The 25708-nt window shown below is 43.3% G+C and overlaps 1 protein-coding gene and 1 pseudogene across 1 annotated transcript in view; both read left to right on the top strand.

The window, feature by feature from the left end:
* The window catches only part of LOC138982921 (methyltransferase-like protein 25B), a 12352-nt gene extending 836 nt beyond the window's left edge, over nucleotides 1-11516 (top strand). Inside the window, exons 2-11 of the mRNA XM_070356321.1 lie at nucleotides 508-638; nucleotides 1662-1796; nucleotides 2460-2646; nucleotides 3018-3178; nucleotides 4103-4136; nucleotides 5225-6333; nucleotides 7334-7473; nucleotides 8320-8452; nucleotides 8957-9147; nucleotides 9955-11516. Coding sequence (XP_070212422.1) covers nucleotides 508-638; nucleotides 1662-1796; nucleotides 2460-2646; nucleotides 3018-3178; nucleotides 4103-4136; nucleotides 5225-6333; nucleotides 7334-7473; nucleotides 8320-8452; nucleotides 8957-9147; nucleotides 9955-10043 — 2310 coding nt within the window. The 3' untranslated portion in view covers nucleotides 10044-11516. The remainder of the gene's footprint in view (nucleotides 1-507; nucleotides 639-1661; nucleotides 1797-2459; nucleotides 2647-3017; nucleotides 3179-4102; nucleotides 4137-5224; nucleotides 6334-7333; nucleotides 7474-8319; nucleotides 8453-8956; nucleotides 9148-9954) is intronic.
* A 2589-nt stretch (nucleotides 11517-14105) lies between these two features.
* LOC138982932 (adenylosuccinate lyase pseudogene) lies at nucleotides 14106-18303 on the top strand (annotated as a pseudogene).
* The last annotated feature ends 7405 nt before the right edge of the window (nucleotides 18304-25708 follow it).

The raw sequence follows: 25708 nt of genomic DNA, 5'->3' as shown, positions 1-25708 counted from the left end.
TTTCTCTCAACAAAATGCTCAAAAAGCGTAACGAACCCGGTGCCTTTAACAACCCTTGAAGAAATTCTTGCTGGACTATGTGAATACATGCATCTGACGAAAAACCAGTCAAAATAGACTATAATTAAACCTGGTTGGGGGGGGGGGGGGGGGGGTCCTCAAATATTTGAAAAGACTTAGACCACGTCCACTTTGGACGCACATAACGCGCGGCAGCAATTTGTTTTTGACGCCAAACTGTCGCGCAGCACGTCGCCGCTGTCACGTCGCGCATATGGAAACACGTATGCTATCGGTATTTCCGCTGCCGCCACCTCACCACAACCATCGTGCTGCCGTCGCGTCACAATATGGAAACAGCTTTACACTTCCACTACAGGTCACAGGACAATGATGTACTTAATGGATTCTACTTAATGGATTCGGGGGAAAACAATCTGTGCAGGAAACTGTCTGTATCACTATTTATGGCAACTGCAACAAAGCTGCTCTTTTTCTTTTTTTCAGGACTTCTATGTAAAAGATCATTGGTCAAGACTTCCGTTGTCATGGCAACACTATCTTGGGCATACAGATTTCCCATACCTGTGCAACCTCCTGAATGGTCAGCCATGGTGTCAACCTGCTGCTCACTCAAGGTGTGTGTGTATGTGTGTGTGTGTGCATGTGTCACAGTGTGTGTGTGTGTGTGTGTGCATGTGTCACTGTGTGCATGTGTCACAGTGTGTGTGTGTGTGTACATGTGCCGTGTGTGTTTGTGTGTCACAGTGTGTGTGTGTGTGTATGTGTGTGTGTGTGTGTCACAGTGTGTGTGTGTGTGTGTGTCACAGTGTGTATGTGTGTGCGTGTACGTGTGTGTGTATGTGCCATTGATCAAGTATATGTGTCTGTGTCTGTGTTGCATGTGTGAATAAGTGTGTGCATGCATGTGCATGTGAGTTTGAGTGCTTGTTTTCAATGTATGTGTCTGTATGTATGCATGTATCTGTATGGTTAAGTGTGAGAGACTGAAAGTTTTACAAGCTTAATACTTTTTAAACACTATAGATAGAGACAGACGAGTAAGTGTCTGTTTTGGAGACATGATCCAAGTTTTTCGGATGAGACGAAAAACCGAGGTCCCTTCGTGTACACTACATTGGGGTGTGCACGTTAAAGATTCCACGATTGACAAAAGGGTCTTTCCTGGCAAAATTGTATAGGCATAGATAAAAATGTCCACCAAATTACCCGTGTGACTTGGAATAATAGGCCGTGAAAAGTAGGATATGCGCCGAAATGGCTGCGATCTGCTGGCCGATCTGAATGCGTGATTGTATTGTGTAAAAACATTCCATCTCACACGGCATAAATAAATCCCTGCGCCTTGAGTATGTGCGCGATATAAATTGCATAAAAAAAATTTAAAAAATAAATAAATCCCTGCGCTTATAACTGTACCCACGGAATACGCGCGATATAAGCCTCATATTGATTGATTGATTGATTATTTACAAAAATTAGTTAGGAAAATTTCTGGCTATCTAAAGTCAAAACTTTGGTGATCTCAATCCCTTTCTTTGTTTTACGTAAAGCAGCACTTAAATCCTCTTCTTTGCCTCGACCAGGCTACAAAAAAAGATCATGTGTGAAAGTAACTGGTGCACTTATCATTGTTGCAGTGTGAGCCCCCTCTCTCTGCTGGCGCTAAAAGCTTGCTGTGCACACCTGTCTCTGAAGCGTGGCTGTGTTGACCTGGACAGTCGCCATGTTATGGACAGTGTGCAGTGTACTCTGCAGAACGCAGGTTACGGCAGGTGAGTTTTTATGTATGGTTTGAATCCTTAAAATGGCACTGGCAGTAGGGCTCAGAGCCGTTTTGACAGAACTATACCTTTTTTGTTGCAGATGAGCGTATAAACATTCCAAACATCACTTAATAAGTGATTGCAAAAACCTTACTAAAATTTTGATTTTGTCAGTTTCATTTTCCTGCAGAAAGTTGACACCCATCTTCCCAGCAGCTTTGTATTAGTTGTATGTAGATTTACATATAATATGTGTATGCGCATATTTGTGACGTGTATGTGTACATCAGCTTTGTTTATATGCCTGCAAGTTGTCACTCATCAAAGCCAATGCAGCCATCACCACCCAGAGACGGCTTCAAGCGCTTCCACTTCCCTTGACCCCAAACAATTTTCAGAAATGTTATTCCTCAGCTTTTGTCTATAGTCTGACTCACGCATGTCTCCATGAGGACATTTGATTTTATTGTCTAAGTTATTTCCCTCGAAAGCGGCATAGGGCGGCCTGAATGGTGGGGTAAAAACTGTCATACAGGTAAAAACCCACTCATGCAAAAACATGAGTGAACGTGGGAGTTTCAGCCCATGAACAAAGAAGAAGAAGATATTGTCTTATTTATCTTTTTATTTTAAACAGTGTCACTGTAACAGTACTGTTCTTTGTGCATTCAGTGGTTGTGGCAAACTGCAAGATGACAAGAGTGAGCCAGAAACAGAACCGGAATCAAAAGCAGAACAGTGTGGAGGAACAGAAGGCAAGACCCTAGGCTTTAAGAACGGGCAGCTGATGGACATGCAACATATCTTTCGCAAGCACGTCAAACCCAAAAAACAACATGAGATTCGACAGCTAGGAAAGGTGGGGATATCAATACTTCGTAAATGTTTAATCTTTTGTATTGAAACTTAGTATGTACTGATCGTGAATGAATACATTCCAGGCAATCCATGAAATCAGGCAATGCATTTTCTAAAGCTTTTGTAAAAATGCATGCAGGATTTCCTGAAACGGTTAGGAATTACGTAAAATGACTTTTCAGAATGTAAAAGAACTTGGTTCATTTTGAAGTTAACTTTTTTCAATTTTAAAGTGTGCACCAATTCCTAAGAATTAAATTGTGCTTTTATCTCTCTCTCTTTTTTCTCCTCTGTCTCTCTCATTTGTGTTTATATAATGTTTGAGAATGACCAATTTGTTCAGTGCAGCGATCTCATTGTTTTTGATTGCAGGTCATCAAATTGGTGAGCAAGCAGGCCAGAACTGACCATGTGGTGGACGTGGGGGCGGGGCTGGGTCACCTCTCTCGTCTCTTGACCTTTGCACATGGCTTGAAGGTCACCACGGTAGAGGCATCTGGTGGTCACGCTCCCAAAGCAAATGAGTTTGACAGGTGCGTCTGCCTTTTCTTTTTTGCTGCTTTTGATGATGGTGGTGTTGTTTGGTAATTCTGAGGACAATATTCCTCTTGTTCCTGCATTTTGAGTTTGCTTGCTTATGAAGATAGCAGTTTAAGATATGGTGAAGGGAGTTCTCTCTGGCAAAACATAGGTTTTGATTAAGGCATACATTTCAGGTCTTATTCAATTTATTCATTTTAATGAGTTTTCTTTCCAAGAAGTAGAAGGAATGTAGCATATTTTTTGCGCCTTACCCAAGACACTCAGGGATATTACAGTTTACTTGAATACATACTCCCTATGTGTTTTAAGTAACTAAGTCAGTGGTGGTGGAATATGAAGGAACAACTCTCATCAGTGTTAAACATCTGGAGTTTCACTTGTCTTTCTTTTGCTTTGTCAGAAGAAAGAAGGTTCCAGACTAGTTCTATAGCACTGTCTCAAAACTAACGCGATAGTCGGACAGAGTTGTGCCCCTGGAACGGCAGGTAGTTCCGGTTTGTGTTTGCAAAGTGGAAGCGCATGACACTCAGCCCTTCAACTTCTTTACCCGCGTAGTTTGAACAGCAGACACAGTAACGTTTCCCTCCACCACTAATCTTCTTCTCTCGTTCAGCCATTTTGGACGTAAACAAAACCGGAACTACCCGCTGACAGCGCCACGGGCAATGTCAGGGACGGACAACTCTTATCACTTTCGTTTTGAGACAATGCTATAGAGTAATGGCTGTTTTGCTGCATTGGGCTTTTCTGGAGTATTATACTGTTGTTTCAACATCACTGAGGAAAAGACTTAAAAGAATCTGTGAGCGGCGTAAATCCCTGTCAACGCGTACCCTATGCTCAGTTAACAGGGGAAAGAATGATGTGCTTATCGCTTGAAAAAAAATGTGAAGATTGTTTTCCGTTGTTTTCAGAGAGTTGAAGAAGGACATTCAAAAGAAATTGAAGGTTAGTGAGTTTGTAAAAGTCCTGGTGTGTTTGTGATTGGGGGCATATTATGTGTATGAACATGAACATGCATGAACTTATTCTTCTATGTATGTAAGTGTGTGTTTGTGAGTGCATGCACGTGTGTGTGTGTGTGTGTGCATGCACTTTTGTTTGCATGTGTATGTGCTGAATAAGTATGTGTTATTACCTGAAACTTACATGTCGTATGCATTTAGAGTGCTTACTTCCCTTTGTTTATCAGACTTTTATATTACTTCCCTTTGGTTATCAGACTTTTATAATACTGTATTGTATAGTATAGTACCGTACTTTCCGGGTTACAAGGCGCTACAGCGCATAAGGCGCACCCCCTTCTTTTTAAACAAAATTGTAATCCAGTCACCCATTGGGCGCAGGGGGCCGATAGGGCGCACCAAAATTAAAAAAGTATACCGGTAACAAACGGTCGAAGAATGAAAATAAGCCGCACATCAAAGGAAGAATACAGAGTGGAAATATGTGTGCTCTGTGTGTGCGGCGAGATCAAAGGCAGGTCCATTGTGATAGCTGGGTTGCCTTGTTTAGACACTGACCTTCTTCCCAGGGGTCAATGACCCAGTTTTTGCTATGAGAGGTGGTTCCCCTGTCATAGATCTGAGAGAGGAAACACTTCCTGCACCGGGGTCAGTGACCGAGTTTAACCTATGGGGTGGTCTCTTTGATGTCTTGAGAGGAAACTTGGCCAGGGTAGTACCTAGTAGCTGAAACATGCATTATCACAAGTTGTTTGACTGGTACTCAGGCGGTCTCTTTGATTTTTTTCGTATTTCATACACGGATTAGGCACTTCGTTATACAAGAGCAGGGGTCAAACTCGAGGAAAAAAGTCGCGCCTTATGACCCGGAAAGTACGGTAATATAAAAGTCTCATAAACAAAGGGAAGTAAGCACTCTAAATGCATATGACATGTAATGTTTCAGGTAATAACACATACTTATTCAGCACATACACATGCAAACAAAAGTGCATGAACACACACACACACACATTAACCTATAATATGAGACCCATCATACTCAACCCCTGCATGCAACCTTTGTTACAGAGGAATGACGCTTCCAGTCAACAGGAGAGCAGCACTGCATTCAAAACACCCACCGAACTCCCTTCACATGTTATCTGCACCGTCCAGCCAGATATCACAACGCAAGATTTTCTTAATCTGGTCTTGAGGCGAGATTCTGCAGCAGAAGGATCACAAGAGGAACACACGTCTTATACAAATAGTCCTCCAACACTGTCCAATCCACCAGAAACTACGAGCAGAAACATGGCCTGCGGACACACCAGTTCAGGAGAAGATCTTGGGCACCCTGCGGAGTCTTCGCTGTACTGCAAGCTTCATCAGAAGTTCCGGAGTCCCTGTCTGAGCGATCGAGAAGAAGAAGATACAAATAGTATATCACAGACACATTCAGGGAGTAAGAAAGAAGCCCCTTCAATGAAGGTTGATGGAGCGCTGATATCAAATGAAATAAGCAGCACTAAGAAAATCAACAGTCATTGGGAATTTGAACAAAAAGCAAATGGTATTGTGGCACAGAGAGAAGAGAAAAGTGCAAATACACATCTCGATGTAAGTGAATCTCCTGCTATTTTACAAAAAGAAGACGGTGTTGTAATGTGTGACAGTGAGAAAGTTAATTTATGCTCCGGTGAGAGTTCTGCTAAGGTATCAAAATATGACACAGAAAATCAAAACGGTGTGATAAACAACAGAGATCAAAACTATTTTTCTGACAATGATCAACCATTTACAACTTCAAAATCAAAGTATGGATTGATTTCAGAGAGTCAAACAACAGCAGAAACTAAAAGAGTACAAAACTTAGAGATGAATCAAAATTTGAGCGACTGTGATGAAAGTGAATCTCAAAACGAAACAAACATGCAACAAAATCAAAGTAAGAATTGCTGTAATATGACAAAAGATGGAAGAAGATCAACAGAACCTCGTGCCTCTAGTGTTCATGAGAGAAACACTGAAATGGCAGTAGACGCAGAGGCAGAAGACAAGACACAGAAACTGGTGTTGGCGGGTCTTCATGCTTGTGGTGATTTGACAGCGACTTTGCTGCGTGTCTTAGTCAACTGCCCAGCTGTGTCGGCGCTGGTCACCGTCGCCTGTTGCTACATGAAGTTGTCTGCTTACAGGTTTGTACCCCCCGTGTAAAAACCACCAATAACTGAATAAATCAGAGAATCTTGTCGTAACCTTCACCGAGGGTTGTGGGCGACCCAGAGCCCCACAAAATCATCTTTATCTCTGAAACTATTTGGAGTTTTTGATTGAGACTTCATGTAATCTCCAATCACCATACGTCCTTCCCATTGCCCAACTTTTATCTTTGTAAACAAACAAATAAACGATGACGTAATTTGAACTGCACAGCAGGATGATGTGGGTTGTGGACGACCCATATGGAATTACGTAAGGAATGTTACGCTGTTTATTCTGATTTGGATGGCGTAGGTCGTGTACGACCCATACTCCGCAAAGAAGCGGCAAAACGTTTATTCCTATTCGGATGGCGTGGGTCGTGTACGACCCATACTTTTTACGTTGAATCCTTCTTTGGAAAGTATGGGTCGTGCACAACCCACATCATCCGGATTGTGTAGTCCAACGTGTGATCCGGTGAAGATTAAAAGGGAGAGAGTCTTAGAATAAAAGTAAATTTACAAAAAATATGAAAAAAACAGGGTCTTATTGAGGGAGAAGACTTAAATTGGGGGGTCGTAAGAGAAGGGTTCAATTGAGATTGCGTTAAGGTTTTGCTACTATGCCTATATTGTGAGAGTGTGTCGCTTGATGTGTATTTGGGAAATAAATTATGAAGAGACAGGTGTTTGAATTTGTGGGGTAAATGTCGGAGTGCTCTAGAGTACAGATTAATATTAATTAAATATTTGTCTCAAAGAAAAAACAAAATAAACTTTGACTTGCATCCTTTCTAATTTATTTTGCACGTTTCTGTGTTGTTTTATTGTTGTAAAATTTGGAAAATGAATTCTTTTTGACACAATTAAAGTCGAGAAGTTTTGTGCTTTTTGATTATAAATGTTCAGAATGTACTCTTTTTTGATAATTCATGCTCTTTGATTTCAGTGTAAAATAACTCACTCATTTTGTTTTTTTTCTGTTATTTTTCAGCAGTACCTGTGACAATCAATCCTGTGAGAGGGGCTATCCCATGAGCCAGTTTGTGAGGAGCTTACCTGCACATCCCCTGACTTACGAGGCCAGAGAACTGTCCTGTCACTTTGCTGATGCGTACGCTCAGAGGCTGATGGGTGATTTGCTTTTGTTGTAATGATTATGGTACAGTCAAACCTGCCCTGGTGACCACCTCTCAATAACGACCACCTGCCCATAATGACCTTCCCAGAGGGTCCCAGACAAAAAAAAATTCTTTATTATATACAGTGGAACCCCCCTTTGAATATGAAATAGCCAGTATTAATGTGCTAGAGTGTGCCTTGAATCTATGCAGATATTGAACTGTTTCTTTCAGCTCTTTTGCATGCCCCTTTTATGTTAATTATTGGTATTAATGACTATCAGAGGCTGTAATGGGTAGGTGTGTGCAGATATTCCTCCTATCCAGCATCAGTCAATTTCATTAATGTTATTAAAGCTGATGTATGTTACAAAACTATGTGCCAAACTGAAAATCAGTCTGGATGGTCTGCTTCATTTAATCATAATTTATCTGTCTGCAGACAGCCCTCCATGTCTAAACACTTGCAGTTACTGAGCGGCAGAGCAATACGTTCTGATTCAGCTGTTCGATGATCACTTTATCATATATTCTATCTGTCTGCAGACAGCCCTGCATGTCTTAATACTTGCAGTTACTGAGCGGCAGTGCAGTACGTTCTGTTTCAGATGTTGGATGATCACTTTATCATATATTGTATCTGTCTGCAGAGAGCCCTGCATTCTAAACACTTGCAATTAACGAGCGGCAGTGCAGTACGTTCTGTTTCAGGTGTTGGGTGATCACTTTATCATATATTGTATCTGTCTGCAGAGAGCCCTGCATTCTAAACACTTGCAATTAATGAGCGGCAGTGCAGTACGTTCTGATTCAGGTGTTGGATGATCACTTTATCATATATTAATGTTTGTGTCTGCAGACAACCCTCCACACCTGAAGATTCACAGCTACAGAGCGGCAGTGCAGTACATGGTGACTCAGACACGAGATGAATTTCCACACGGAGTGATCAGGCTGGTAGTGAAGAGAGGAGCAGAGATGCCTTTTTTGCAGTATGTTGATCATTATTTTCATTTCACAGTGTTGGTCTCTTTGTTGTATCTTTTTTTCTGTAAGATCATTAATGTGTACAGTGGTACCTCTGATATTGTGTGGCCCCTCCGATGAGAGGACACCTCCCTTAAAAGGACACCTTATGTTGTCCCTTCGTCTATTATCTCTACTGTATTTCTTTTTGTTAAATGTTTGTCACACATGTCCACTGTTTATCTGTACAAGATTCATATATCTAGCTTTGTTGTAAGACTTGGAAGAAGTAGAGAAGTGACTTCTCTTTTCTTCTTTTTGTTACTCATACCAATAGCAGCCAACTACCAGAATGTGCTCGAGTTTACTTTACTCCTGTATCCAAATGTTCTAAGTTGAATATGTGACAGAGCATGCAAGTTGATTAGGCCTCTCTTTGTGTGCTATTGCCTCCCCTTGGTATGGGAGTTTGTGAAAAATATGTCTCAAAGTGCTATAAATTGCAGTTCATCGTGCATTTTTGATGACAGGTATGCCAAAGTGTGCCTGCAGCGTTTAGGCATCGACCCTTCGGAAGTGCCTGACAGCGTCATGACAGCAGCACAGTCAATGACAGCAGACTGGCGTCGTGTTGTGGCATTCTACACCTTGCGTCTAAGTCTGGCACCGCTTGTGGAAACTGCTCTACTTCTGGACAGGATGATGTTCCTGTATGAACATGGTCAGTCTTATGATTTAAGACTTTTGAGTTTAAGAAAGGAGATTTTGTGGTTTACAGGGGAACCTCACTAAATGTGAGAAAATGGGGTCTTGAAAACGAGGGGGTCTTGAAGTAGGGGTACATTTACAAAGGTTATGTACCAAAAATCAGAGAAATTCGGGTCTTAAAACGGATGGAGTCTTGTTTGTTTGTTTGTTCGTTCATGGGCTGAAACTCCCACGGCTTTTACGTGTATGACCGTTTTTACCCCGCCATTTAGGCAGCCATACGCCGCTTTCGGAGAAAGCATGCTGGGTATTTTCGTGTTTCTTATAACCCACCAAACTCTGACATGGATTACAGGATCTTTTTCGTGCGCACTTCGTCTTGTGCTTGCGTGTACACACGGGGGTGTTCGGACACCAAGGAGAGTTTGCACACAAAGTTGACTCTGAGAAATAAATCTGTCGCCGAATGTGGGGACGAACTCACGCTGACAGCGGCCAACTGGATACAAATCCAGCGCGCTACCGACTGTCGAGCTACATCCCCGCCCTTGATGGAGTCATAAACTGGGGGTCTTAGGTTGAAGCAAACTTGTACTGTGATAGCAGCTACTAGGATTGTTAAGTGATATTGTTATGACTCTTGACAGAAGTAAAGAATAAGAATAAGAATACTTTATTATCTCATAGAGAAATTCAGCTTTTTTATGCCTATTTCATTTCTTTTCATGTTCATTCAATTACAGCAGACAAGGGAATGTTTCGCTACTTCCCTTCTCATACTGTCAGCTATAGTGATATATTTATTTCTGTTTATTTTCAGGCATCCCCAGTATTCTGTTGCCTGTCTTTGACAGTGCTCTGTCTCCCAGGAACTTTGCCCTCCTGGCCTCCAAACCGTCTACTTCCTAGCGGCTGATGAAGTGAAATCAACTGCCATCATTGTCTGTTTTCTATGTGGTTTAGAGATACAGTGTTTCAGACACCATTTAAAAAAAGTTTGTTCAGGTACAAAAAAGTAAGAGGAAATTGGAAACAAAGACAAGTGCATGGATAACTTACAGTCTCCAAAGCTTACTTCAAAACAGCGTCTAAAATGTGAATACTTGAATGTTCAGAAACTGATTTTAAGGTATTTGTGGTGTGTCAGGTGACATCATATATATATATAAACCCCAAACCAAACCATGTCTAGCTCTTAGGGCGATTAGAGACTGCTTTTGGGTGGCAAGTATTCCTTTGAAGACAAAGATTGTTGTACAAATAGATTTGTTTATAATGCCAAGTCGAATCCATGTCTGTTTTTAAGTACACGAGGTAAAATTTAATTTGCATTTCATTCGATATCCCTGTCTTACCAGTTGTAAGACAAGCCTCCTGTGAATACTCAAACCTTGGTCAGAAAACTGATCAGACTGACCAAAATTCAGTAGTACAGTGTATTTCAGTTATTTGGGTTTTCCTTTTTTCCCAGTACACTGTATGCGCATGTTTTTGTTTGTTATTTGTGTCTGTATGTTGTGGTTATAGTGAAGCTTTAGCTGCCATAAAGCTGATAGTTTTAAAAGAACTTTCATACATGTATTGCAGCTGGGTACAACAATATAACAAAGCTTTTTCCCTGTAGAATAAACACAGCAGTGTTGAAATGTGTGTAAGTGTGTATATGAGTTCTTAAGTTGCTTTTTTACAATTTTTATTTTTGTTTAAACAAAATAAGAGATAATGTATTGCATAATGCACAGTAAAACTGAACTGAATACAATTGTAATATATTTTACATTTCTTTTTCTTTTGGTTTGCCACAAGCACCTAGTTATCGTTCTATGAATTTTCTACAATTAAATGGATACAGTGGACCCCCTTTTAAGACTTCCTCCCTTTTAAGACCCTGTTTTCGTAGACTTTCTATTCATAACCTCTGTAAATGTACGCTCATTTTAAGACTCCCTCCTTTTTAAGACCTGATTTTGTCAGATTTTGTGCCTGCGTTTCTGTGTCTGTGTGTGAGAGAGAGACAGGCATAGTATATGATGGAAAGAGGACTAAATGTAATAAAGAACAAAAAAAGAAAGAAAGAAAAGAAAGCACATTGTCATTAATTAAGGTACATGTAGAAGAGAAAATGAACACAAAGAACATTGTGCAAAATATAAATAATGTATTTCGTCCCATGGTTTACATTTGGTACTCGGATGAGCATTGAAGAAACAAACCGAGCAAAAGAATACAATATTTCAATCATAACATAATACATTGTATGTCAAGAAAAAATCATACATTTGTTCATGTGCAAAAGGCAAATCTTTGTATGTGGGAATATATACTGGGGGGAAAAGGCACACAATATAATAATAATAATAATAATAATAATGGAAACTTATAGAGCGCTTACCTAGAAGCTCTAAGCGCTTTACAATGACATTGCTATACACATGTACAAAACCAAAATACAGCATTAATACACAACAAGTCGCGTAAGGCGAAAATACAATATTTAGTCAAGTAGCTGTCGAACTCACAGAATGAAACTGAACGCAACGCAACGCAGCAAGACCGAAAACTCGTAGCATCGTCACTCCACCGCCCGTGGCAAAGGCAGTGCCCGTGGAATTGACAAGAAGAGCGGGGTATTCGTTGCGCTGAGAAGGATAGCACGCTTTTCTGTACCTCTCTTCGTTTTAACTTTCTGAGCGTGTTTTTAATCCAAACATATCATATCTATATATTTTTGGAATCAGGAACCGACAAGGAATAAGATGAAAGTGTTTTTAAATTGATTTTGAAAAAAAAATTTTGATAATAATTTTTATATATTTAATTTTCAGACCTTGTTTTTAATCCGAATATAACATATTTATATGTTTTTGGAATCAGCAAATGATGGAGAATAAGATAAACGTAAATTTGGATCGTTTTATAAATTTTTATTTTTTTTTACAATTTTCAGATTTTTAATGACCAAAGTCATTAATTAATTTTTAAGCCACCAAGCTGAAATGCAATACCGAACCCCGGGCTTCGTCGAAGATTACTTGACCAAAATTTCAACCAATTTGGTTGAAAAATGAGGGCGTGACAGTGCCGCCTCAACTTTCACGAAAAGCCGGATATGACGTCATCAAAGACATTTATCAAAAAAATGAAAAAAATGTTCGGGGATTTCATACCCAGGAACTCTCATGTCAAATTTCATAAAGATCGGTCCAGTAGTTTAGTCTGAATCGCTCTACACACACACACACACGCACACGCACATACACCACGACCCTCGTTTCGATTCCCCCTCGATGTTAAAATATTTAGTCAAAACTTGACTAAATATAAAAAGAACAGGAGTACAAAAGCAAATTCATCGTTTAAATCCATGGAGTCACAAACAAACACACGCGTGCGTGCGCATACACACACACATGCTATGACCACACACATTCACATATAGATATGGTTAACTGATACGTTCACGCAAAAAAAAAAACTTGCGCAAAATATCAAGGTTAAATCTCAGCCAGTGATTAAGTGGTTCAAAAATCTCACCTAATTTTGTGTTTGTTTTTTGATCAAGATAAGAATCACAGGAGTTTTGCAAACTTCTTTACATTAAACAAAATAACACACCTTTCACTTCCCCTTAATTTTCATGCAGTCACTTCTTCTTCTTCTTGGCGTTCGCAGAGGTTACACAATCAGTCCAGCACTGGTGATAAATGTTGTCGTTTTCTCCAACTCCTGTCGACTGCCGTATAGTTTGGGTGCAGTCACAATTTTTTGTCCAAGAAATCTTAAGTATTAGATATATTTTAAGATCTACAAACAGAAGAATGTTTGCAATGATACACCGATCCATCTTCACCACAAAACATAAAACAAATTACGCTTGAACATTTTGGCAAGAATTTTTGGTACACTTATAAGACAGGATTTTAAGAGGGGAAAGACAGAAACATAGATTCGGGGACTAGGAAAATCAGATTATATTTCACGATGAAATTTTGACAGATACTGAGCCACTGAAAAAATCCAGCAAACCAAACCCATGCTTAAAATATGAAATGTACAGCATATTTGACCATTTCCTCATGTATATGCAGTCACCAGAATAACATTGCACAAAGCTGAGACAGAGTATGGACTGGTATCTGGGATGATAGGACACCCTTGGAACCATGCAAAATGTCCCAACATTGTAGGTGTCCTCTCTTGACAGGTACATTTGGATAAAGTCAATAGACAAAGAGACAACAGAATTTGTGTGTAATGGGAGGGGCCTGACATTGCAGGGACGTAAGCTATCACGATGTGGAACTAATGCCGGGAGGGAGAGAGCAGAGGCAAAGCAGAGATAATTGCTATGACCCAAAACACTGGATATATTAAGTTAAAAATAATGCAGATTATTGGTGTAGATGAGAGTATGGGGAGAAGGAGGGGGATAAATTCATATTCAAGAAAACAATTCAGAGTTAAAAAAAAGGGAAGAAATATTGTCTGTGCTCTAAATAGTGTGTATAACAAAGAACCCAAACCAGACCATATAACAAAATCAACAAGAGAAAACAAAATCACTTTTATAGACACTTATTTTAACACAAAGTGAAATCCAGTCTACACATTTCTCAGTAAAATAATGCGCAAAATAATTATGCCTACAAAACTAATTACAACAAAGCAGTGATGATAATTATATTCACTGATCGGTCAATATTGTACTTGCGTAGTAAAGAGAATAAAGCAATTATTCAAACAAGGAGAAATAAAACAAAATACAAACTGTCAAAAGAAACATGCGCTGAGTTCTTGTGAATTCACCATTGCTGTTACAAAAAAAATAAAAATTTAAAAATAGTACAGCAGTTGATTTGGAAGAAGAGGGGAGATTGGCTGGAGTAGGACTGGCAGCAGAAAACATGCAGGCAACTAGGTCAGAAGAACATTTTATTGATTTCTCGTAAACACATGAAAACACTTATCAATCTTTCATCAAGACGTACGTGATGGCTCAATCCTTGTACACCAATAAACCAGATATCAAAGCCCTCGCAAACCAGTAAAGATTGTTTAACTCACTTTCTCATTAAACAGATGTAGCCAAGTGCACTTCGCTACCCTAGACACTCTAATCATCGCATAGCGAAACAGCCTTGTGTACAGTACAAACGGGATAACCCATCCCATAGCAGACGATACGATGCTGCGCGCGCACCATTGCCGGCGCAAATTCTAATAAAATACCTTTCTTTATATATCTACCTAACTTCTATCTTTCAAAGTCCCTTTTATCTTTGATACGGTCCTAATTATATTTAGGTTTGCATAGAAGTCACTGATTAGGCTGGATGGCTGCATATTATTGTGTTATTTACGATAATGCTTCGAACTGACCAAAGCGTCACTCTGACCTTGACCGGTTTTCATGTATCGTCGAGAGAAATTGATTCTCACAAACTCATCTTTGTCTTTTCAATCATTGTTTTGTCATTTTTGTATCACTATTACATATCCCGTACCTATGTTGCATATGATTTTAGTTTGTTTATAAGGATTTGGTTGTAATGAGTGATGCTTGGTTCCTCTGCAAAGATTGCTAATTTATGCAGACAGGTACTCGCGCAGGAATTTAGCCGATTCCATTTACTTTCGGACTTTACCGCTTCGTACTAAGTCAATGTATAATTTTCCCCCAAGTAACGCATATCATGATGTTTGTCTAGGGTTCTTCTTTTTATCTGTATGATTTATGAATTTGTCCATTATTCCAGTTTAGAGAGTTTTGTAATTTTCTGCACTGAAGTTGGTTCAGTGCCTTCACTAGGACCATTGTTTTTGCATCCTACTAAATACATATAAGTTTTTACGAAATGTGATCTATTGCAATGGAAAGCTAAAGGTCGTAGCTTTAATTTGATGTATTGTTTGTTAGGATTGGTTATGTATTTGTTTAAATAACGTAGGGTAAAGCATGTGTAAGAAACACAAATTCCGTGTTTCTGGCCGTATTCAGTCCGATTTTCATCACCGCCGGACGGTGCTTTCTGTGCAGTCCGCGCCGGGGCTATAAGTATAGGCCGGACACCGGCATAAGCATGCATTCGCTCAGAAGCAAAGATGGCTGCGCCCTACGAAAGCGTGATCGAGGCGAACGAAGAATACTTGGAGCACGTCAATTACAGCACTCCGCTGGTTGCACGCTATGCCAGCTCAGCTATGACAAAGAACTTTGGAGACGTGAAGAAATTCTCAACGTGGCGACAACTGTGGACATGGCTTGCAATGGCAGAGAAGAAGCTTGGCCTTTCAATCTCAGAAGAGCAGATTAAAGAGATGAAGGCAAACATTGGCAACATTGACTTTGCCCATGCCGAGCTGGAGGAGAAACGCGTTCGTCATGACGTCATGGCTCATGTTCACACTTTCGCTCACATTTGTCCCCATGCTGCTCCCATTATTCACCTGGGTGCCACTTCCTGTTACGTTGGCGACAACACTGACCTGATTGTCATGAAGGATGCTTTTGATATTATGTTACCAAAGCTTGCTAGGTGTATCCATCGCCTGTCTTCGTTTGCAAAGCAACACAAAGCACTGGCCTGCCTGTCCTATACTCACCTTCAACCAGCACAGCTGTCGACAGTGGGCAAGCGTGCATGCATTTGGACACAGGATCTTCTCATGGATCTGCGTAACCTGCAGCGAGCCAGGGCTGACCTTCGCTTTCGTGGGGTCAAGGGCACCACTGGCACCCAGGCCTCCTTTCTGGCTCTCTTTGATGGCAATGAGAAGAAGGTGGAGGAATTGGATTGTCTTGTCACAGAACTGGCTGGTTTTAAAAGCCATTTCTTGATCTGCGGTCAGACTTACAGTCGCAAAGTAGACGTGGATTGTGTCAATACTCTTGCCAGTCTTGGTGCCACGGTCCACAAGATTTGTACAGATATCAGGTTGCTGGCCAACTTCAAAGAACTGGAGGAGCCCTTTGAGAAAGATCAGATTGGGTCCAGTGCCATGCCCTACAAGAGGAACCCAATGCGGTCAGAGCGCTGCTGCTCTCTGGCCAGACACCTGATGACGCTGGTCCACGACCCACTCAACACGGCCGCCAACCAATGGATGGAGCGTACACTGGACGACAGTGCTAACAGACGCATTGCTATTGCTGAAGCCTTCCTGACAGCTGATGCCTTGCTGGGAACCATGCAGAATGTCTTTGAGGGTCTGGTTGTCTATCCCAAGGTGATAGAGCGACGCATCCGACAGGAGCTGCCCTTCATGGCCACAGAAAACATCATCATGGCCATGGTCAAGTCGGGAGGAGACAGGCAGGAATGTCACGAGCAGATCCGAGTGCTGTCGCAGCAGGCAGGGAACCGCGTGAAGCAGGAAGGAGAAGATAATGACCTGGTGGAGCGTATCAAACAGAGCGCGTACTTTGCCCCTGTTCACGCCAAGTTAGAGCTCCTGATGGACCCCGCTACTTTTGTTGGACGTGCTCCAGCACAGGTGGATCGCTTCCTGCAAGAAGAAGTGGAACCTGCCTTACAGCCATACACCAGCGACCTTGAGGGTCGCTCCCACCTAACACTGTGAACACAAACCCCACATTCATCCACAGCGTGCCCTGTCCAGAGTCTGTGCACAGCAACAGTCATCATGTCGGTGGAGTGAAATCCTGATGTTTAGAGATTGTGTAAATTGCAATGCGGATGCTAAAGCTTAGAAATATTAACCCGATTGTGAATTTTCAAGTTGATCTCGACTACTTTTGAGAAAGTGTTTCTTATTTATCATGAGCAGTACTGGAGACAGCTTTAGCTTGTTTGTTGGAGTTCGTGAAGATAGCGTGTTTTTTTTAAGCTGAAGGCAGCTTTATGCCATAGCTTTTACATTTCAGCCCTTTGCCGATGCATGGCAGGTATTTTTGTTTTCTTTTGTCATCCGTTTTGTTAACCATTCTTTATGTATGTACTTGCTGCATTTAAATTTGCTGCATTTAAACTTGCTGCATTTAAACCTTTCAACCCAGTTAACCTAAGTTATTAGTTTGCCCCTAATGTTCTTCTTTTTGGGATAAAGAATTTAGACAAGGTTTGCCCAAATGTACTTGAAACCATTGTGATTGAATGCATTTTTCATGAATATCGTTTTCAACTTTGAAGAGAATTGTGTAGGCCGAGTAATTTTAAACAGTTGATCAAGTTGAAATATATGTAAAAAAATTGTCATTTCTGTTGTGGATATGTGTAAAATCATGAATAAATTGAAAGTTTAGGCATCCATGATCGATTTGTTTACCAACAAAAGCCATGACCTATTGCAGTATTTCTGTATTACAGAGTGGCCATTCTGTTTTTTATTACTGTAATGATACTCCTATTTGAAAATGCTACTTATTACTGCCATGTGGTCAAACATATCCAGGGGCATGTTTATTTAAATGTACATGTATGTGTTCAGATCATATTTCATTCACTGGTTTACAGTGGATATATGTGAAGCGGAGTGGGAGCGGAGTGGCGCAGTGGTTAGAGCGCTCGCCTCTCACGCTGGAGGTCGTGGTTCGTCCCCCACTCGGGGACAAATACAAATACCCGATTTTTCCGAGCGCTCTCCAGTCCACCCAGCTGGAAATGGGTACCTGACCCTATTCAGGGCCGGGGAAGGCAAAGGCAGCGAGGGAGAGGAGATGGGCACCGCCCTCATAAAGCTGGCCCCCAGAAAAGTTGAGATCTCTAACATCTCTCTCCCCTACGACCAGATGGTTATGGGAATACCCGTTTACCTTTACCTATATGTGAAGCAATGAGGAACGAGCTAAGGTTGCTCTCGTTTTGAATTTTTTGTTGAAATAGGAATGTTTTTTTGTATCATTGTTACCTTGGTTACAGTATTAACCAGGCATGCTTCACCGTATCAAATGGTTTCTGATCTGCAAAGCTGCAGAGGTTTAATATGTTTTGCCTCCTTGTTCAGACACAGACATTATATGCCAGATCTCATGGTATTTCCTGTGTAAAATGCTCACTTGTCTATTTTGTTGCCCTCTTGCTTTTCCTACTCTCTCACATTTGACGATTTGTTCTACTGAAGCAGGATGACCCATGGGAGGTCACAAGGCGCTATAAGATGCAATAAACAGTGAATCAATTAAAACAGAACTTTGACAAAAGTGTTGCAGATTGTTTTATAAGGTTTGAGAGTTGTCTGTCCTTGCGCTGACTACAGCTGCATTACCTGTCTCGATATTTGGATAATTTTCGTGTTGATTTCCAAGGATTCTTGTGTTGTATGTTTGCAGAGTGGTGTATAAGAGTGTATTGAAGCTAATTGTGAACCTGTCTTGTCGGAATAAGTGAATTTGTGAGTGCTATTGGTGTGAATTTGTGTGATCGTCTGTCCACGTGTTAGAGCGGCCATCTTTCCTTCCCGGTCAGCTAAGTGCTTTTGTTCTGTTTTGTTTCCCTTGTTTTCGTTGCTCTCTACTTGCTGTTTTGTCTTGTTTTCGTTCGTTGGTGTTTGTCAACGAGAGCTTGTGGTTTTATTCTGTTGTCCTTGTCAACGTTTTGTGGGTTGTTTTACTGCATTTGATCTCAGTGTTAGTGTGTTGTTGTGGTGTTGTGGTTGAGGCGCTTTCGGACTTCCCGTGTCATCCTAGATCGTAGCCTGTCGTAAATTATAGTGAACTTAGTGTGTTAGTCTTTTTGCTGCTAGATTGCTTAGACTGTTGTTATTATTTTGTTAGGTTAGCCTTTGCCGTGCTTCCTGGGTTCACCTGTACCCAGAGACACACTAAAATCATTGTAACTCTGGAACCATTAAAGGTATCGTTTTGAAATTTTAAGTATCTCTCACACACCTAATTTGCTCTCTGTCTGCAAATTTTTAGTGTGTACATGACAATACATTAAAATTAATTGATTATGATAATTTACATAAACACTACCGATGGCGCGGGTTCACACAAACCCATACTTTTAAAGAGTAGTAGTGATTGTAACTATCCCTCTGCCGACGGCGCGGGTTCTGCTACACCCATAATTACCAAAGCGGCGGAACAGTGTCTGTCTGCCTGTTTGTCTCCAAGAGACTGTCTGTCTCTCTGTCTGTCTGTCTGTCCGTATCTCTCTGTATGTCTGTTGTCAGTTGCTCTGTCTGTCTGTCTGTCTGACTGTCTGTCTATCTGACTGTCTGTCTCTCTCTCTCTCTGTCTCTCTCTCTCTCTGTCTCTCTCTGTCTCTCTCTCTTAGTCTCTCTCTCTCTCTGTCTCTCTCTCTTAGTCTCTCTCTCTGTCTCTCTTTCTTAGTCTCTCTCTCTCTTTCTTAGTCTCTCTCTCTCTCTCTCTCTTTCTTAGTCTCTCTCTCTCTCTCTTTCTTAGTCTCTCTCTCTCTGTCTTAGTCTCTCTCTCTTTCTTAGTCTCCCTCTCTCTTTCTTAGTCTCTCTCTCTCTTTCTTAGTCTCTCTCTCTCTTTCTTAGTCTCTCTCTCTCTCTTTCTTAGTCTCTCTCTCTCTCTTTCTTAGTCTCTCTCTCTCTCTCTTTCTTAGTCTCTCTCTCTCTCTCTCTTTCTTAGTCTCTCTCTCTCTTTCTTAGTCTCTCTCTCTCTCTCTGTCTCTCTCTCTCTCTGTCTCTCTCTTAGTCTCTCTCTCTGTCTCTCTCTCTTAGTCTCTCTCTCTGTCTCTCTTTCTTAGTCTCTCTCTCTCTTTCTTAGTCTCTCTCTCTTTCTTGGTCTCTCTCTCTCTTTCTTAGTCTCTCTCTCTCTCTCTTTCTTAGTCTCTCTCTCTTTCTTAGTCTCTCTCTCTCTCTCTTTCTTAGTCTCTCTGTCTTAGTCTCTCTCTCTTTCTTAGTCTCTCTCTCTCTCTTAGTCTCTCTCTCTTTCTTAGTCTCTCTCTCTCTTTCTTAGTCTCTCTCTCTCTTTCTTAGGCTCTCTCTCTCTCTTTCTTAGTCTCTCTCTCTCTCTTTCTTAGTCTCTCTCTCTCTCTCTCTCTTTCTTAGTCTCTCTCTCTCTTTCTTAGTCTCTCTCTCTCTCTTTCTTAGTCTCTCTCTCTCTCTCTTTCTTAGTCTCTCTCTCTTTCTTAGTCTCTCTCTCTTTCTTAGTCTCTCTCTCACTCTTTCTTAGTCTCTCTCTCTCTTTCTTAGTCTCTCTCCTTCTCTTTCTTAGTCTCTCTCTCTTTCTTAGTCTCTGTCTCTCTCTTTCTTAGTCTCTCTCTCTCTCTCTTTCTTTGTCTCTCTCTCTCTCTGTTTCTTTCTTAGTCTCTCTCTCTCTTTCTTAGTCTCTCTCTCTCTCTTTCTTAGTCTCTCTCTCTCTTTCTTAGTCAGTCTCTCTCTCTCTCTCTCTCTTTCTTAGTCTCTCTCTCTCTTTCTTAGTCTCTCTCTCTCTCTTTCTTGGTCTCTCTCTCTCTCTTTCTTAGTCTCTCTCTCTCTTTCTTAGTCTCAGCTCAGTCTCTCTCAGTCTCTCCCTCCCCCTCTCCCTCTCCCTCCCCTGCAAGAAGTCGGTGAAGGAAGAAACTCGATGCACCCACTGAAGTAGCGCTGTGGGTTTCCCTGAACCCACCCCGTCGTTAGAGAAATAAACGCGGGTAAAAACCCTCTTTCAAATGTATGGGTTCAGACAAACCCGCATCGTCGTTAGAGAAATAAACGGTAAAAACCCTCTTTCAAATGTATGGGTTCAGACAAACCCGCATCGTCGGGAGTGTGTAGTCAAAAGCGGCATCCGGCAAAGGTTAGAGTGTTTCTCTTTCTGTAAACGTAGTCTGCCTTATGCGTTAGCGTGTACCTTAGTGTGTACAGTGGCCTTTGTTCTGCCCAGGCGTCATAGTTGGTAGCCTGCTAGACTATTGTTGTTCAGTCAGCTGTAGCTACACTGACCAGCGCCTGCGTGCGATGAGTCACAGAGTGAGTTGGCCCTTTTCCCACTGTTCTGCCCGCTTATACAATAGGTAGGGGGATTGTCTCCCGAGATGTACCCTCAGAGTACATTCTTAGGTGTCATAAATTGCGTGAGCTCTCTTTCTCTCTCTCTCTTTTTCCACTCCCCTCTCTCACTATGGCGATAGGTTCCCCCCTCAACTACCGTCCCACCGACGCTGCTAGACCGCGCCTGCCACGGCCTCAATACCTCCATCTCAAGGAGCTGGGAATCCTGCAGAGACCACCAACCGTAAGGGGCTGTCGCGCCGGCCGCTCGCAGCGTCTTCGAACCGCACAGCGACTTGCTGCCCTCAACCCTTCTCCTACCTCCACTTCTCTCACGCCCACCACCCCCACCCAATGATGTACCACTACCCGGCCTCCCCAGCATCCCCCCACCCTTTCCCTGCTTCCTTCTATCCCTCCCTATTCTCCCACCACCCCTCCCCATTCTCTCACCACCCCTCCCCATCCTCCCATCATCCCTCTCCCTCACCTCCCCACCCCTCCCCTTTCTCCCACAACCCCTCCCCAGCACCCGCCCACCCAAAATCAGCACCCACCCACTCATTCCAAAAACACCCTACACCTCTGCCTCCTCAACTCCCAGTCAGTAAATCCAGAAGGCAAAGCAGATCTGATAGCAGACTACATTATAGAAAACAAGTTAGACGCCCTGTTCATCACCGAGACGTGGCTGCGACCTGGTGATGACCCTAAGATCAAGCAGCTGACCCCCGCAGGGTACAAGACAGTCTCCTTCCCCCGCCCGGCTGGGCGTGGTGGGGGCATCGCCGTCGTCTACAAGGACCACATGCATGCTGCAGCGTCCTTCTCGGACAGCCTCCCCTTCCCCCACACCACCTTCGAAGCTGTGGAGATGACGGTCGCCACCACCACCACCCTCACCTTCCTGTGTATATATCGCCCTCCCCCTAACACCAAGAACAAGCTGAAGGACTCTACTTTCTTCGACGAGTTCTCCCAAGCCCTCGACCACTACAACGTGACGTCCCATAGCGCCATCGTCCTCGGTGACTTTAACATCCACTGGGACTGCCCTGCCAACGCTGACACCAAGCGGGCCCGTGCGCTGTTGGACTGCTACAGTGTGGACCAGGTCGTTCCTTTTCCCTCCCACTCCCGTGGCCACATCCTGGATTGGATTGTCACTCGACCCTCGGACAATCTGGTCTCCAGCCTCGTCGCCAACGACCATCTTGTCTCCGACCACACTGCCATCAACTTCCTCGTCAACATCACCAAGCCAGCACAGAAGCGGAAGATGGTCACACGTCGCAAGCTACGAGACATTGAGACAGATGCTTTTGGAGACGAAGCTGCCCTGCTGCTTGCCCAGCGAGACCCGTCCACCGACCCCGCCCATTTCTTCAGCTTGACTCTGCGCCAGCTCCTCGACAAACACGCCCCGCCATCCCTATGCGCAGTCTCTGAGCGACAGCCGGCTCCCTGGTTCTCTGAGGACATCACAGCCGCCAAGATCGAGAGACGGCGAGCAGAGCGTGCATGGCGACACTCTGGCCTGGAGGTTCATAAGCAGATTCTCAGGGATGCGTTGCTTCGAGTCACGCAAGCCATCACTGCTGCCAAGATCGAGCACTTCCACGACTGCATCGTCAACGCCTCATCATCCAGGGAGCTGTTCTCCATCATGTCCTCTCTCCTAGGCTCCTCCCCCGCTGCCCCCTTACCCACTGCTCACCCACCACAGGATATCCCGGAGTTATTCTCGGAGTTCTTCAAGGACAAGATTGACAAGCTTCGGAAAACACTCGATCAGCAGCCCTTCGTCCCGTCCCCACCCTCCCCCTCCTTCTCCGGCTCCCCCCTCACGTGCTTTCAGCCTGTCACTCAAAACCACGTCAAGCGACTCATCACCAAGACGGCCATCAAGACCTGCGAGCTAGATCCCCTGCCAGGCTTCCTCTTCACCAAGTGTCTGGACAAGCTCCTGCCGTCTATCACAGATATCATCAACATATCCCTGGCCACAGGCGTCGTTCCCGACTGCTTCAAGTCTGCCGTTGTCCGCCCACTCATCAAGAAGCCCGGCCTTGACGTCAACGAGTTGAAGAACTACCGTCCTGTGTCCAACCTGCCCTTCCTCTCCAAGCTTCTGGAGCGTATCATCCTGGAGCAGTTGAGCGCCCACCTGTCTCAGAACTCACTGATGCCAGTGTACCAGTCAGCGTATCGCCCTCACCACAGCACCGAGACGGCGCTCCTGCGAATCACCACGGACCTCCTGAACGCAACAGATAGCGGTCTCGTCTCTGCCCTTGTGCTGCTGGACCTTTCCGCGGCCTTCGACACGATCGACCACCAGCTACTCGTCGATCGCCTCAGTTCCACGTTCGGCATTCACGACACCGCCCTCTCTTGGTTTAGGAACTACCTCCAGAACCGCTCTCAGACTGTCACCACTGATTCGTTCTCTTCTCAGCCTGTCCCTGTCCGCTTCGGCGTCCCACAAGGATCTGTCCTCGGCCCTGTCCTTTTCACCCTGTACACCCAACCCCTCTCCCTGGTCATCGAACGCCACGGCCTGAACTACAACTCCTTTGCCGATGACACGCAGCTCCAGAACAGCGCCAAGCCGGAGGACGTTGACGATCTTCTTGGATCCATCTCCAGTTGTTTCACTGACATCAAGAACTGGATGACTGAGAACAAGCTGAAGCTGAACAGTGAGAAGACGGAGGCCCTTCTCGTTGGAACACGACAGAAGATTGCTTCCCTCACTGTGACCGACCTCCAGCTGGATGACGCGACTGTTCCATTTTCCCCTGCTGTCAAGAGCCTTGGCGTCTTTCTCGACTCCACTCTCTCCATGCAGACACACATCTCCTTCATCATCAAGACATGCTTTTTCCACCTACGACGCATTGCCTCCATCCGTCGCTACCTCACCCACGACGCCCGTGTCAAGCTGGTTGTCTCCCTCATCTTCAGTCGTCTGGACTACTACTGCAACTCCCTTCTGGCTGGCCTCCCCGCCTCATCCATTCATGGCCTACAACGAGTCCAGAACGCCGCTGCCAGGCTGACGTTGAGGAAGACGAAGCGAGACCACATCACCCCCCTACTTCGCTCCTTGCACTGGCTCTCTGTCAACACCCGAATCTCCTACAAACTGTCCACTCTGGTCTACAAGTGTCTCAACGACTCTGCTCCCGAGTACCTTCAATCCTCCCTGGACCTGTACACCCACCCCTTCGACCGTCCCCTTCGTTCTGCTGCTGACCCTCTCCGCCTCCACATCCCTCGCTCGAAACTCGCATCTGCTGGTCAGCGTGCATTTCCCTCCGCGGGCCCCTCCGTCTGGAACTCCCTGCCGCTTGAGCTTCGCCAGAGCCCTTCTCTTGACGCGTTCAAGAGTAGGTTGAAGACTCAGTTCTTCCCGTAGCTGGCTGCGACTTTCATACTCGACGTGATGTGTTGTGCCCCAAAAGACATTCTTGTGCTGTGCTCTGTGAGAGGTGTTTTCTTTGTGCTTAATATTATTTTGTTTGGACCTAGCTATTGATGTGTACATTGTTGTTAAAAAGTTGTTTGTTGTATGTTTACCAGGGTTTGATAGTGTGTGATAGGGTTCGTGTCCGTCTGAAGATGTTAGTTTCTTTGTTAGTCCTGTGTTGACAACTCTTCGACAAGCGCTTAGAACTGTACCCACGGAATACGCGCTATATAAGCTTCATATTGACATGCTGCATCGTTTATGGTAGAATACTGTACATAATAATATTGAAGGTTAGGTCTCTCAATAAAACTTTTGTCATCACTTTCACCGGTTTTCAATCATAACCAGCTGGGTAACAATTAACTTGATTTTATTTTTTGAATGATCGTTTACTCGGTAGGCTGAATTTGAGTGATTCAGCTAATGAACAATGCTACTAGTACTAGCATTCAACTGGGCTAAATAATGTCTTGCACATAAAACTCGCGAGTGTATCGTAACCCATGTGTATCGTTGCGATTTTTTCCCCGTTTTCATCACATACTATTTCTGGAGATCAGTAAGGTCTGAGTAGTAGTCGGTTAAAAGTCCAAAGTTAAGCCCTCAGTGCCATTGGCCCGTAAAGCTACCTATTTACGATTTAGGCGCAGAAACCCCTACAATTGATGAACGGGAATTATGGTTGACACATATATTTTGGGTAATGAACTCGTATCTAACTCATGACGTGGTGATATAGTAAGATGCCTTTACTGTAAAGCCGTGAGCGAGAGTTTTTGTGAGTGTTGAGCTTGTGCATACAAGAGCGCACATTGAAAGAGAAACCCTATATTATCAACTAAACGGGTTGGTGGGGATGAAGGTTGCATTTTTGTATGGTAGTGTTGACATTGTGTTACTTTTTCTCAGTGGAGAAAATTTGATAAATGTAGCAATGTTTTCCCATGAAATTCCTGATTGTTTGCACTTTTATGTTTTTGACGCAGTACTTTGATCATATGTGAGACACTTTGTAAAATGCAGGCCTCACTTTTGATTTAGCAAAGCTGGTACTGATCACGAGAACATGTTTTTGTAACTGTCGATTTTCTCAGTGACATATGTGAAAGTCATAGGCAAAGTTTACTCTGAATCGCTCTACACACACACACAGACACACATGCACCACAACCCTCGTCTCGATTCCCCCTCTATG

The sequence above is a fragment of the Littorina saxatilis genome, linkage group LG1, assembly GCF_037325665.1.
Source record: "Littorina saxatilis isolate snail1 linkage group LG1, US_GU_Lsax_2.0, whole genome shotgun sequence".
Taxonomy (NCBI): Eukaryota; Metazoa; Mollusca; class Gastropoda; order Littorinimorpha; family Littorinidae; genus Littorina; species Littorina saxatilis.
The sequence above is the reverse complement of the archived record's forward strand: the minus strand, read 5'-3'. Positions and strand labels throughout refer to the sequence as shown.